General features: G+C 40.3%; 1 protein-coding gene across 1 annotated transcript in view; it reads right to left on the minus strand.

Moving 5' to 3' along the window:
* Positions 1–15,720, minus strand: part of SLC17A8 (solute carrier family 17 member 8) — a 73,389-nt gene that overhangs the window by 30,188 nt on the left and 27,481 nt on the right. Inside the window, exons 7-9 of the mRNA XM_069764305.1 lie at positions 14,574–14,713; positions 10,319–10,468; positions 3,977–4,109 (exon numbers count right to left, since the gene is read on the minus strand). Of these exons, the coding sequence (XP_069620406.1) occupies positions 3,977–4,109; positions 10,319–10,468; positions 14,574–14,713 (423 nt within the window). The remainder of the gene's footprint in view (positions 1–3,976; positions 4,110–10,318; positions 10,469–14,573; positions 14,714–15,720) is intronic.

A 15,720-nucleotide genomic window follows, 5' to 3' on the forward strand; every position in this document is an offset into this window, starting at 1 on the left:
ATTGATTGCAGTCATTTCTTCCAAAGGGTGTGGAACCAAATATTATATTGAGGGTGCCAATAATTTTCACCGGCCCATTTTTGGGGTTGTGTAAAATTATGTCAAATTGTTTTCTGTTTTTTTGTTCCAAAACACACAGAGGAAATAAACATGCGTATAACAAAATATGTGTAATTCCAATAATTTTCTGGGAGAAATACTTCATTTTCTGAAACAATTTCAAGGGTGCCAACACTTTTGGCCATGACTGTATACACAGCAGTGCTGAAGCACCGCTATGTATAGCACAAGCGATCAGATGATCGCAGCTTCAAGTTCCCTAATGGGATTATTTAAAAAAAATTAAAAAAGTTTTTAAATATAAGAAAAAAAAAGTACAGAAAAGTTCAAATAACTTCCCTTTTGCCCCATTGAAAATAAAACAATTAAAGAAAATTAATAATACACATTTGGTATCGCTGGGTTCAGAAATAGTCTGATCTATTGAAATATTAAATACATTAATACAATCAATAAGTAACATAATGAGAGAAAAAAACGCCACAAATACATTTTTTTGTCCGCTGCAACATTTCAATAAAAACGCAGTAAGTGGCCATCAAAATATCGTTCTACCCCAAAATGGCATCAGTCAAAATTTCAGCTCCCGGCTCAAAAAATGAGCCCTCACTCAGCTCCATGTCCCGAAAAATAAAAACGTTATGCGTCTCAGAAAATGGTGACAAAAGCAAAAAAAGATTTCCATGAAAAGTCTGAATTTTTTTTCCCACTTAAATAAAAAATAACTATACATGTCTGGTATCTAATCCTCCCACGAAATTTGTGCAAAAAAGACAATGTAAAATTAATTATTTTATTGAAGAATTAATAAAGTTAAAAAATATATATAAAATGTCAGTATCACAGCTGATGGAAGCACATACAATAATTAATATATAGGTATAAGAACATACAATAATTATAGACTGCCAGGCGATGCAAAAAATATATATAACAATAGATAACAAGCACATAAAAAACCCCTAAGGATTATATATATATTTATATATATATATATATATAGTGACAATACAAAGTATCTACAAAATTAATATATATATATATCTGTGCAGCAGCACATATAATATTTTTACATTGCAGTGTATACAAAAGTGCACTAGTGCTGAACAATTTTAATACACATATATCCTACTAGGAATAAATACAACCAGAAGAGTCTAATAAGGTGCCAAAAATAGATAAAAAATGAAAAAACAATTTTCTAAAATATATCAATGAAAAATTCACTAAAGTGCAATGGTAAGTGCAAAGTTGCAAAATCTATGTGAAACACAAGGTAAAAAAACCTCAGAAAAAGTGCTGAGTGCGAAAGTGCTAAAAATATTCTATTACAAGGCAACCTATATAAGACACTCTGAGAGTCTGGACCATGTCATGGTGCTGCAAACACAGAAAGTGTAATCTCTAAAGAAACCAATTGTATCCGACGCTACTAAAGACCTATAAGGTATAGCACAATGACTGTAAATTTTCCTATAATGGAATATTCTATATATAGTACTCCTGGGGACTCAAAGTGTTAAAGTGCTCAGTGCGGTAAAACTGCAAACGTCTAGCAAAAATGAAATCACAAATATATAAAGTTACTTATACCTGAGTGCTCCTTATTCCCTACGTACGTTTCGGCGTTTTAGCCTTCTTCCGGGGGGCGTATACAATTTAGCCCAGGGCGTGCGTATTTAAACTAACAGTGACCAATCAAATGCTGGACATTGTATGCTGGGAGATCCGATACGGCGCATGCGCAGACGCCCAGCCGCCAGACACATCCCCCCCAGCGTCACCAAGACAACGCGCACCAGGCCGATCACCCCGCCCTATGACGTAACAGGGGGATCACCAAGAGCGCGCTGCCAAGGGAACAGACGCCAGAACGAATGCGGCCAGCGGCAGGGAAGACCACGCAAGCGCACAATCTCCCACATACAAGTCCTGCATCAAGAGGCGTGGGAAAGAACTATCCCGGGTTCGTGCGTACCACTATCAATACAGATACCATCAAAAAGTGGCGCACACTAATAAAGCCTATGAAGCAAATGAACTCAATATATAAGCATCAAAAACGACATGTATAATCATGAAAGGGGAAATATATAAATAATAAATAATATATATGATATGTGAAGTGCGGCAAAAATTATGTAATAAGTACAAAATAACATAAAATAAGAAATACATGTTATATATATAAATACACATATTATTATGCACCCATATGGCATGATATTGTGAATTAATGATATTATACAATGATAAATATACCAAAGTCAATAATAAATAATAAATAAATAATAAAACTAATTAAAAATAATAAATAATGTACAAGTGAAAAATTACATGAATAATACCTATAATTTTTAATAAAAAATATATTAATTATGTGTACCTTTTAATTTTGCAAATTCATTCTGGCGTCTGTTCCCTTGGCAGCGCGCTCTTGGTGATCCCCCTGTTACGTCATAGGGCGGGGTGATCGGCCTGGTGCGCGTTGTCTTGGTGACGCTGGGGGGGATGTGTCTGGCGGCTGGGCGTCTGCGCATGCGCCGTATCGGATCTCCCAGCATGCAATGTCCAGCATTTGATTGGTCACTGTTAGTTTAAATACGCACGCCCTGGGCTAAATTGTATACGCCCCCCGGAAGAAGGCTAAAACGCCGAAACGTACGTAGGGAATAAGGAGCACTCAGGTATAAGTAACTTTATATATTTGTGATTTCATTTTTTGCTAGGCGTTTGCAGTTTTACCGCACTGAGCACTTTAACACTTTATGAGTCCCCAGGAGTACTATATATAGAATATTCCATTATAGGAAAATTCACAGTCATTGTGCTATACCTTATAGGTCTTTAGTAGCGTCGGATACAATTGGTTTCTTTAGAGATTACACTTTCTGTGTTTGCAGCACCATGACATGGTCCAGACTCTCAGAGTGTCTTATATAGGTTGCCTTGTAATAGAATATTTTTAGCACTTTCGCACTCAGCACTTTTTCTGAGGTTTTTTTACCTTGTGTTTCACATAGATTTTGCAACTTTGCACTTACCATTGCACTTTAGTGAATTTTTCATTGATATATTTTAGAAAATTGTTTTTTTCATTTTTTATCTATTTTTGGCACCTTATTAGACTCTTCTGGTTGTATTTATTCCTAGTAGGATATATGTGTATTAAAATTGTTCAGCACTAGTGCACTTTTGTATACACTGCAATGTAAAAATATTATATGTGCTGCTGCACAGATATATATATATATATATATTAATTTTGTAGATACTTTGTATTGTCACTATATATATATATAATCCTTAGGGGTTTTTTATGTGCTTGTTATCTATTGTTATATATATTTTTTGCATCGCCTGGCAGTCTATAATTATTGTATGTTCTTATACCTATATATTAATTATTGTATGTGCTTCCATCAGCTGTGATACTGACATTTTATATATATTTTTTAACTTTATTAATTCTTCAATAAAATAATTAATTTTACATTGTCTTTTTTGCACAAATTTCTTGGGAGGATTTGTTGTCAATAGTGCTAGACAGAGTATATTTTGCATACAATTGGTTGTTTATCTGATTGAAATGTCTGGTATCTGCATACTCATACTGACCTGGAAAATCATAAAGGCACGTCAGTTTTAGCATAAAGTGAACATGGTAAATAAGACATGAAAAAAAACAATTGTGGAATTGGAATTTCAGCGCACAATGGTGTCATTCAAAAGCACAACTCGTCCCGCATCAAACAAGCCCTCCTACAGTACAGCTATGGTGATTGGAGAATAAAAAAATTATCGTTTTTGGAAGAAGGGTAGGAAAAAAATGAAAAAACTGAAAATGGCCCAAGGGTGAGTGGGTAAATACAACATAAAACATAGAAATAGAAAAATATAACATGAAATGTAATACCTCCACAGTTCATGATTTTTCTTACAGTTGTGGTGCTCAGTATCTGCCTGCTTCTTAAAAAATCTGCCAACTGTCCCCCAAAGGGTACAATAATTGTCATTACCATATGTGGCACTGCAGAAAGTAGACCAACCTAAGAAACAGAAAAAAAACTATTTTGTTACTTATTATAAAGTCATTTATGGCCGCTACAGAATAGGACTATATGCTAGCATACTAATGTCCCAACTCAACAAAGAATGGGCTTTTAAATGAAAAAAAAAATAGTATATGACAAAAACGAACATGAGCAACCACATAATGCAGTGCTCGAATTGTAACATCATTGTACACATTTATCCAACACAAATATATTCAATGCGAAAGATGATTTGGAACAATCGTAGTGTAAGAAGATAGAAACTTGGCCCAGGTTCCCCCTTGAAGATATGTGTATTGCTGTAATGTGATGTGATGTGTGGTATGTTTAGTAATGTGTGATGATATTAATAGAGAGGGACAGTTAGGGTTAATATTTGGGACTACCCCAAAGTAGGAGGGGCTACCTAAAAGGGACAGGGAGTTTCCTGTCAGGAAGTCAGATAGGGCCCAGGGTGCAGTAGAAGCAGATATATCTGACCAGTGAGCAGAGCCGCATTAAGTGGGTGTTCCTGAGGTGAAAGGAGACCGAGGGGAATGGATAGCATGATCCAGGATGGAAAACATCAAAAGAAATAGAAGTAGTGAGTGATTCTCCGGAGACTGGATCTGGGGCAGGAGGCATAGCAGGACGGTCCTGAGTTTCCAAACCAAAGAGGTAACGGGACGAATTGGAGCACGGTGTGCGAGATGAAGAGAGTGCCCGGTGTGGTAGTTCTGAGGCGTCGGCAAGCAGAGAAGCTAAGTAAGGCGGGGTGTCGCACTTGCAACTGCAATGTGAGAAACTCGAGCGAGTCTCTTGCCTCAATTCTCGGCACTGCTGCCAGCACTCAGGACCGGAGTGTGTGGCTGCATGTATTTCGATGCAGCTGAATGCTCCTGTCTCGAGTGCTGATGGCAGCGGCGGATATTGAGGCGGTAGACTCGCGTGAGTTTCTCACATTGCAGTTGCAAGTGTGACACCGGCCTAAAGGCCATAGTGGCAAAAGTAGGTCCCGCAAGGGAAAAAGGACACAGAATTACGGGTTGAGAATTAGGACCCTGGCTTACTAAACTGTAGTGCCATTATTGGGGAAAAGGGAAGCTACTAAAGCACTGTACTGGGTTATGGTGAAAGCAGCAGAATTAACTGAGGCAGAACCATGTGAGTTTATTAGGTAAAGAAAGAATTTGAAAAAGATGTTACATGTGTTATGCAAACATCCATGAAGCTTTCCACCAGATTTACACTGTACATATTCCTCCCCACATTATGGTTCAGAAAAAAAAGTTTATTTTTAAAAATAGTCTGAATGAAATGGTGGATGAGGAAAAATGATTTTTTTCATCAGTATTTACACAAGAAAATTCTGTGGCAGACAAAACGATCAGTGACAAAAAAACTCCCCATTAAATGTCACCTGCTTTACCCAGCAGGAAGTGCGGCGGCGTCTAAAAATCACTAAAATTGACAAATCTCCGGGCCCGGAAGGAATACACCCCCCCAGTACTGCAGGAATTAAGCACAGTCATTGATAGACCATTATTTTTAATCTTTAAAGACTCCATAATAACAGGGTCTGTACCACAGGACTGGCGTATAGCAAATGTGGTGCCAATATTCAAAAAGGGGACAAAAACTGAACTCGTCAATTATAGGCCAGTAAGGTTAACCTCTACTGTGGGTAAAATCCTGGAGGGCATTCTAAGAGATGCTATACTGGAGTATCTGAAGATGAATAACCTCATGACCCAGTATCAGCACGGGTTCACTAGGGACCGTTCATATCAGACTAATCTCATCAGCTTCTATGAAGAGGTAAGTTCCGGACTGGACCAAGGGAACCCAGTGGATGTAGTGTATATGGACTTTTCAAAAGCTTTTGAAACGGTGCCACACAAAAGGTTGATACATAAAATAAGAACAATGGGGATAGGGGAAAATATGTGTAAGTGGGTTAATAACTGGCTCGGGATAGGAAACAAAGGGTGGTTATTAGTGATGAGCAAATATACTCGTTACTCGAGATATTGGGTGTCCTCCGAGTATTTTTTAGTGCTTAGAGATTTAGTTTTCTTCGCCGCAGCTGGATGATTTACAACTACTAGCCTGCTTGATTACATGTGGCGATTACCTAGCAACCAGGCAACCCCCACAAGTACTTAGCCTGGCTAACAGATGTAAATCATTCAGCTGAGGCGATGAAAACTAAATCTCCGAGCACTAAAAAATACTCGGAGGACACCTGAGCATGCTCGGCAAATCTCAAGTAACGAGTATATTCGCTCATCACTAGTGGTTATTAATGGAGCACACTCGGACTGGGTCACAGTTAGCAGTGGGGTACCACAGGGGTCAGTATTAGGCCCACTTCTTTTTAACATATTTATTAATGACCTTGTAGGGGGCATACAGAGTAGAATTTCAATACTTGCAGATGACACTAAACTCTGCAGGGTAATCAATACAGGGGACGACAATTTTATATTACAGGATGATTTATGTAAACTGGAAGCTTGGGCTGATAAATGGCAAATGAGCTTTAATGGGGATAAATGTAAGGTCATGCACTTGGGTAGAAGTAATAAGATGTATAATTTTCACTGTATATTGTCCGAGAAACGCCAATGAAAGTCTATGGGTGCGAGAAAAACGCGCGCACCACATGGACCATCAGTGTGACTTGGGAGAAATATGCATTGGTGTCCTATAGAAAAGCCGGAGATTCAGTGCGGTGTACAGTAAAATCACACTGACAGCTTAAAAATAGAATAGATAAAATGTCTACACATAGAATAGGTATATGTATATATGTCAGTGAGACACATATATATATTTCATACAGAGCTAGATAGTAGAAAAGCCGGTAATTCCATTGTCTGCTTTTGCTAAATGCTTACCGAACCCGACAGGATATGAGACATGGTTTACATACAGTAAACCATGGCATATCCATTATATTTTTATATATTCCTCACTAATATTGTTAGAAGTGTTTGTATGTAAAATTTGGGAGCTGTAGGTGTTAAATTAAAAGGTTATTTCACAGAAAAAACTGGCGTGGGCTCCCGTGCAATTTTCTCCGCCAGAGTGGGAAAGCCAGTGACTGAGGGCAGATAATAGCCTGGAGAGTGTCCATCGTTATTGCCCCCCCCCCCCCCCCCTCTGGCTAAAAACATCTGCCCGCAGCCACCCCAGAAAAGGCACATCTGTAAGTGCCTATTCTGGCGCTTGGCCACTCTCTTCCCACTGCCCTGTGGCATTGGAATATCTACTATATAATTGTCTAAGGGTCACTTCCGTCTTTCTGTCTGTCTGTCACAAGATATTCATTGGTCGCGGCCTCTGTCTGTCATGGAATCCAAGTCGCTGATTGGTCGTGGCAAAACGAAAAAAATTTGCAGATGACACTAAACTCTGCAGGGTAATCAATACAGAGGAGGACAATTGTATATTACAGGAGGATTTATGTAAACTAGAAGCTTGGGCTGATAAATGGCAAATGAGCTTTAATTGGTTTAAATGTAAGGTCACGCACTTGGGTAGAGCAAATAAGATGTGTATGTATGTGCTTAATTGTAATTGGGCAAAACCGTCAATGAGAAAGACCTGGGGGTATGGGAGGGCGACAATCTCACATTTAGTGGCCAGTGTCAGGCAGCTGCTGCAAAGGCAAATAAAATAATGGGATGCATTAAAAGAGGCATAGATGCTCATGAGGAGAACATAATTTTACCTCTACACAAGTCACTAGTTCGACCATACTTAGAATACTGTATACAGTTCTGGTCTCCGGTGTATAAGTAACAGGGGCGCCGCTATCATGGTGCAAGTTGAGCCCTTTGCTTCAGGCGGCAGTCGTTACTGACAAACAGGGGGCGGCAGAGCAGCGGTCAGAACACCTGGTGCCGACTCTTCATGGGCGTGGAGAGGAGTGAATACCATTTCACTTTAATAGCGGGCAGCGTTATCTGCAGGCTGAGGCTAACACTGCCCGCTGGTGCTGCTGAATCGGGGCCCCGAAGGTGGGCCCTAAAGTGCGGCTAACCCTGATTGCAATCCCTGCAGCTTGGCACCGGAGCGGAGCTGCAGGGATCCGATGCAGTCCCCCTTCCTGCCTGCCACTTCCTGTCTGACTCAGTGCGCCTGGATGACATCATCATTCAGCATGGCTGTTTCAGAGAAGGAAGCTGCCAGGATGTGCTGCGGCTGCTGGAAACGTGCGGAGAGGTGAGTGGGTGCTGTGTGTATGTGTGTCTCTGCCTGCATGTGTGCAGCTGTGTGTGTATGTGGTGCGGTGTATGTGTGTGTGTGTGAGAGAGAGTGGTGCTGTGCTGTCTGTGTGTGGTGCTGTTTGTGTGATTGTGGTGTTGTATGTGTGTGTATTGGAGATTGCCAATAATGGGGGTGGTGGGGGAGAAGACAATGATGATGGTGATGGGAGAGGCAATGATGATGATGGTGGAGGAGGCAATGATGATGGTGGAGGAGGCAATGATGGTGGTGGAGGCAATGATGATGATGATGGTGGTGGGGGAGGCAATTATGGAGGTGGTGGGGGAAGAAATGATGGAGGTGGTGGGGGAGAAGGAAATGATGGTGGCGAGGGGGAGGCAATGATGATGGTGGTGGGGGGAGGCAATGATGGAGGTGGTGGAATGGGCAAAGATGGGGTGTGGAGGAGGAGGCAATGATGGTTGTGGTGGAAAGGACAATGATTATGATGGTGGTGGGGGAGACAATGATGGAGGTGTTGGAATGGGCAATGATGGGGGTGGTGGGGGAGAAAGCAATGATGGTTGTGGTGTAAAGGACAAAGATGATTTTGGTGGAAAGGACAATGGTGGTTGGTGAGAAGGCAATGATGGAGGTGGTGATGAGTACAATGATAGGGGTAGAGGGGGAAAACAATGATGGTGGCGGGGGGAGGCTGCATTATACCCTTCCAGGGGGGCTGCATTATACCCTTTCAGGGGACTACATTATAATTCTGTGTGGGGCTGCATTATTCTCTCAGGGGGCTACATCATACTATATGAGGGGAGCCACAGTATATTCTATGGGGGGCTTCCTTATGCAGGGGTTGCATTATACTCTGAGGGGGCTACATTATATTCTGTGGAGGGGCTGAATTATACTTTATGAGAGGGGCTGCATTATGCCATATGAGGGTGCTACATTATATTCTATTGGGGGCTGCATTATACCGTAAGAGGGGGTTGCATTATATTTTGTGGGATGCAGTATTATACCCTATGAGGGGGGCTGCATTATATTCTATGAGGGGGCTACTTTATATTCTATGAGGGGCTACCCCAACCCCTGCTACCTAATTAAGTCGTGTACTACCTTATATTATACCCTGATATTCTTGTGTTTTACCACACAATTGATGGTCTTGAATTTATTTCTTTGTAGCTATACTGTATAGTGGGCCCCAAGAATGATTTTCTCTGGTGGGCCCAAGGTGCTCCAGTCCGACGCTGTCGGGGCATGAAAGAAGTATGTCGCCCACAGATACCACCCCGCACCACGTTACAGTTGTAACACACACCTTTAATTTAAAATAAGCTTTGGAGGTAGATTCTCGAAGAGATCTGTGTCCCTATCATAGATATTAAACGGAACCTTTCACCAGTTTTTGTGTCGGAACAAATGCCACCTTTTCCTGCTGCTGCTCTGCCTTCCACAAACATGTCTATTATCTCATGACTCCCCATTTATATGCCATATAGCCAAACCCAATCAAACCCAGAGGACAGCAATTGGGAGCAGAGAGGAGGCACAGATGTCGCAGCTAGGATGCCTATCAGACCGGACCATCCTCATTTAAATGCAGCGTGGGAGCGAGCAAATAAAATTGTATTTTTGTGGGTGTACAAGAAGAGTCAGGAGATGAAAGACACATTTGTGGAATGCTGCGCAGGAGCAGATGAAGATGACAGCATTTGTATAGAGACACAAAAAGTGTTGACAAGTTCCCTTTAACAGTCAATTTATATATTACGAAAAACATGGATTACTTGGGAATAAGGGATCAGATCACATATATCATGTTATTCAGCTTCCTATGACCTACATGCCCATATAGACAGCTTAAGAGAGTTGATCCTACTGACAGATTCCCTTTAAGTGCCCAATTTAAGAAATATCCGCTTATGTTGACCATATTTATTCTTCTCATATTTGTACAAAGCATGCATTCACACATGTAAAACATTTACCTTACTTATTGGGAAACCAAACACCTCTTCAAAGTAAGCAGGCTGGCTGATCAGCAGCAAATAAAATGTCCAGCTTCGGCAGAAATTTGCAACTATGATTGCATAGACTGGCATTGAGGTAAAGAACTTCTTCCAAGGTGTCTTAAATTTCTGAAAATTAAACAGAAAATTATTATATCAGTGCTATTAGGAGAGAGCGTTTGAATGTGTTAAGATGTAAACTACAGCAAGAATACAAATGTCCAGAATTTGTGCATTAAAGTTCTTACATTTCTTTAATTAGTTAAACAGCATGAAAATACGCAAGTTTGCAATTGACATGCTTTTTTATTTGCTGTCATTCTCCTACAATGAAAGCTTTTATCTTTTACAGTGTACAGCTCGTTTCCATGGAACTTGGCCTCCAGACCCTGGTAAGAAAGCGCAGTAGTTACATTCCAGGAGAGGGGTTAACTTTTATTATTTCACCCACTTTTCTCCATCCCATTGATAGCTGCTCACCTGTGTCCCCCTCCGCTCCCTCTCATCTTCTGAAGAGTTACAGTTATAAATCTGCAGCTTTGAGGTCAGGTGTCCTAATCATGGCTCTCTGCTCTTAAATTGGGAACCTGCTCAAGAAGAGTTTGGACTGTACTGTACAGTAAGTGTAACGATTTGTTTGCCTTTGCACCAATCACATGAGCAGGACAGACTTAAACAGAATCTGTGAGTAGGATCTAACCTCCGAAGCGATCTACATAGGCATGCAAGTACTAAAAAGTTGAATAAAATTATATTTTGATGTCTGCAATCCAATGCCTTATTATCCACGTTCTTCTTATATGTAAGTGAGCTGTTAAGATCTATGGATCAGATACTGATCTGCATGAGAATCTACCTCAAGGGATTATTTTAATTGAAAGTGGGAGTTACCAGTGTGAGACATATCATAACTGACAGTCTGCTCTCACAATCACACACACCTCTGCAGTGAGATCAGAATTAACACAGCACAGCAGAGCTAACATAGTGCAGCAGATATGAAGTTTGCTCATTACAAAAACATTTGCAGCTGCAGTCCTTTCATAGTACTTGAGCTTCCATCTCACAGGCAGTCAGTCAGTGTGGGGGAAGGGCAATACAGCAATGCTGACAGCAATGTGAGCATACAATTCTAGATGTACTTGCTTTGTTTGTAATGAGACAAGATTCAACAGTGCTGTACTGTGACTGTGTTAGTTATAATCAATCACAGCTCTACAGCAGAGCTGACAGCACTATGAGGGGACATAGTTCACTTCTGCTGTACTGTGTTAGTTCTGGTTTTACTGCAGAGCTGTATGTAATTATGACAACAGGCTGTCAGTCATTACGTCTCACACTTTCAATGCTCATTTCAATAAAATAATCTCTGGAGGCAGCTTCTCATGCAGATCAGTGTCTGGCCAATAGTCCTGAACAACTCATTCACATACAGGTGCTTCCCACAAAATTAGAATATCATCAAAAACTTAATGTGTTTCAGTTCTTCAATACAAAAAGTGAAGCTTGTATATTATATAGCGTTATTACAGAGTGATCTATTTCAAGTGTTTATTTCTGTTAATGTTGATGATTATGGCTTGCAGCCAATGAAAACCCAAAAGTCATTTTCTCAGTAAATTAGAATACTTTATAACACCTGCTTGAACAATGATTTTAAAATACGAAATGTGTATTCAGTAAATGCACTCAATACTTGGTCAGGGTTCCTTTTGCATCAATTACTACATCATTGTGGTGTGGCATGGAGGCGATCAGCCTGTGGCACTGCTGAGTTGTTATGGAAGTTCAGGTTTCTTTGATATCAGCCTTCAGCTCATCTGCATTGTTGGGTCTGGTGTCTCTCATCTTTCTCTTGACAATACCCCATGGATCCTCTATGGGGTTAAAGTCAGGCATGTTTGCTGGCCAATCAAGCACAGCGATACTGTTGTTTTTAAACCAGATATTGGTAATTTTGGCAGTGGGGAGAGGTGCCGAGTCCTGCTGGAGAATGAAATTTCCATCTCCAAAAAGCTTGTTGGCAGAGGGAAGCATGAAGTGCTGTAAAAATTCCTGGTAGACAGCTACGATGACTTTGGTCTTGATAAAACACAGTGGACCTACACCAGCAGATGACATGGCTCCCCAAACCATAACTGATTGTGGAAACTTCACACTAGACCTCAAGCAGCTTGGATTGTGTGCCTCTCCACTCTTCCTCCAGACTCTGGAACCTTGATTTCCACATGCAATGAAAAATTTACTTCCATCTAAAAACAACGCCTTGGACCACTGAGCTACAGTCCAGTTCTTTTTCTCCTCGCTCCAGGTAAGACGCTTGTGGCATTGTCTATTGGTCATGAGTGGCTTGACACAAAGAATGCGACACTTGTAGCCCACGTTCTGGATACTTTTGTGTGTGGTGGCTCTTGAAGCAGTGACTCCAGCAGCAGTCCACTTCTTAGGAATCTCCCCCAAATTTTTGAATGACCTTTTCTTAGCAATCCTTCCAAGGCTGCGGTTATCTCTTGCACCTTTTTCTACCACACTTTGTCCTTCCACTCAACGTTCCATTAATATGCTTGGATACAGCACTCTGTGAACAGCCAGCTTCTTTAGCAATGACCTTTGGTGGATTGCCCTCCTTGTGGAGTGTGTCAATGACTACCTTCTGGTCATCTGTCAAGTCAGCAGTCTTTCCCATGATTGTGGAGCCTACTGAAACAGACCAAGGGACCTTTGCAGGTGTTTTTTGTTAATTATTATAATTTACTGAGATAATGACTTTTGGGTTTTCATTGGCTGTAAGCCATAATCATCAGCATTAACAGAAATAAACACTTGAAATAGATCACTGTTTGTAATGATTCTATATTATAGGAGTTTCACTTTTTGTATTGAAGAACTGAAATAAATTAACTTTTTGATGACATTCTAATTTTTTGAGAAGCACTGTATAAGAAAAATGTGAATTTCTCTGGTATAAGACATCGGATCACAGATATCAAGATAATTTTATTCAGCATCCTATGAGATATGCCCATATAGACTGTTCAGGAGGGTTGATCCTACTGGCAAGATACAGTATATTGCATTTAATCAATCTGTACTGTTTCGGTCTATTTGAAAAAAAAAATTGTGAAGTTGCAGATTATTTATTATGAGGATCTGCAAAATGTGGGTAGGTGTTGATATGAGTGTTGCTTTTTACTATTTTAACTTTTTTGTATGAAATAATGATTGTTATATATGCACAATTTGTATCAATATGATTGTGTTTTATACTGATCTCCAGCCATATTTTCTGTCACATAAACAATTTGTAATATCATTGTGGATTATCTATTGCACCTACTATTGGTTATCGATTTCTCCAGTTCCTGCAGGTCTGTGCACTTTTGAGCAGTGCAAAAGATCATCATCCTCGGCAGGACATCGTCCTACGTAAACAGGACTCGTACTGCCGAGAACAATGGAAGCCTATGTGCACTGAACAATCTATTCCAGATCATTGAATGTGATTCATTTACCGCGGTCTGCCTGTGTAGTCAGGCTATTAAATGGCTGCTGATCATGAACTCTTTTATCTTCAGGAGCATGCAGCTCCCCAGCCTTCCAGCGTCTCGATTGTTGGAAGCAGAACATGCACCTCTTTGACTGACCATACAGTTCTGCTTTCTGTCATCCAGAATTGTACACCTTCCCAAAGCAGCTTGTCTCTTGAGACTTGTGTGCCATCATGATCACGATCTTATCAGTGAGGGACAGGGACTGCAAACTTGTGCAGTGGTTCCAGTGGTTTGACATTGGTGAGTGGGTAAGTGAGTGTGGGTTGAGTGCAAACCCGAGCAACCTCTAGATCTGAATTTAGATCACAATCAGTGGAGAGTCAAAAGGGTTTTAAGGACAAGGAGGTGAGCTACTCCTAAGTTGCGAAGAAATCTCCAGTGGCCTTAGTGTAGAACTAACATATAAGAACTCCATATGTTCAGCCACCGCTCCAAGACAGCAGCAGTGGACGGTCTCCTTGACAACTAGCTAGTTAATTGCAAACTTGGTTAGTTTAACTCTAACTATACCTACTCTAAAACATGGGAATAACCTTTTAATTGAAAGATTTCCTATTCCTAACATTCAGGGTATCCATCACTCTATATGTAGCCATTGCATACTTAATAAACATTTAAGAAGAGCTCATTGATATGACATTTAGTGTCCTCCAAAGCAAACAATAGACCGATACTATACTTACACCAGTTGTAACTAAACTACATCCTTCTCCAATGCTGGTCTCAATGTATGACCGTTCTTCCGCAGTAATGGAAGGATGAGCAGCTGGGCTCTCTGTAGCATGTAGCAACCAGAACACGTACCAAATCATTCCAAACATTCCTGCACCACAGATGAGTATGGATTAGTATGGTCACTATAAAATAATCTACTCAGTGTAGTACCTCTGCGCATGTAAAAGCTGACCCAAAATACATGGATCCACAAAATGTTGTTTCTAAGTATTCAGATAAAGGAGGTGTCTAGTTTAGGAACCCCATTAACTATGGTAATTCTGTATTAGAGAATACTGACTGAAGAGGACACAACATGTTGGGACAGAATGTGTGGGCTGTAGCCGATCCTCGGCCACTAATTGACTGTTACAGTTACGTGATGCCCTCCGATGGATGTTCACGTCAAAAGACAGGCTAGTGCAAAGGACAAACGGGTGCATGTGCTTCTTGAATTTTATGCAAAATCAAAAATGCTCTTCTTTTTGTCTCTGACCTCTTTTTGCGACATTTTAGCAAAGCAAGTTGCACAAAAAAAATTGCATCAAAATAACTTGCATACATAAACTCCGGAGGAGATAGGAGTACATTTGTGCAACTTTTTTTTCTTTAAAGTTGCATTTGATGTATCAGTCTAAAATGTCTGGAAAAGTTATCTTGATAGTAAAATCAGAAAACTAAACAATAACAAAAAAACTTAAAAAAATGTGTAAATTGTTGGATGAATTTTTCACAAATTAAAAATGCACTAATTGAGAGGTGTTCACAAATGTTTAGAAGACAATTATGATTGGAGCCATTTGTCTCCCTAACAGAATTTCTTCAAATTCCCTGAGCAATATGTTTTTTTTTTGTTTTTTTTTTTAGTATAGGGACTCTGTCAGCACAGAATGAACAAAGTCCTGCCGCTCTGGCCAACCTTTTAAATACACTTACCCACCTGCTCACTTTCTCTCAATTTCTACCCCCTCTTCTTTGATTGCCAACTTTGGCTTCAGAGCGCAGAGACGGGTGGAGATTGAGAGAAACCAAGCAGGTGGGAAGGTGCATGTAAATGATTAGCTCCGCGATGATGCACCAAGAGCGTGTACTTGGTTTGAACAGCCAGCCCCTGTA

This window comes from Ranitomeya imitator, chromosome 4 (genome assembly GCF_032444005.1).
Source record: "Ranitomeya imitator isolate aRanImi1 chromosome 4, aRanImi1.pri, whole genome shotgun sequence".
Classification (NCBI taxonomy): Eukaryota; Metazoa; Chordata; class Amphibia; order Anura; family Dendrobatidae; genus Ranitomeya; species Ranitomeya imitator.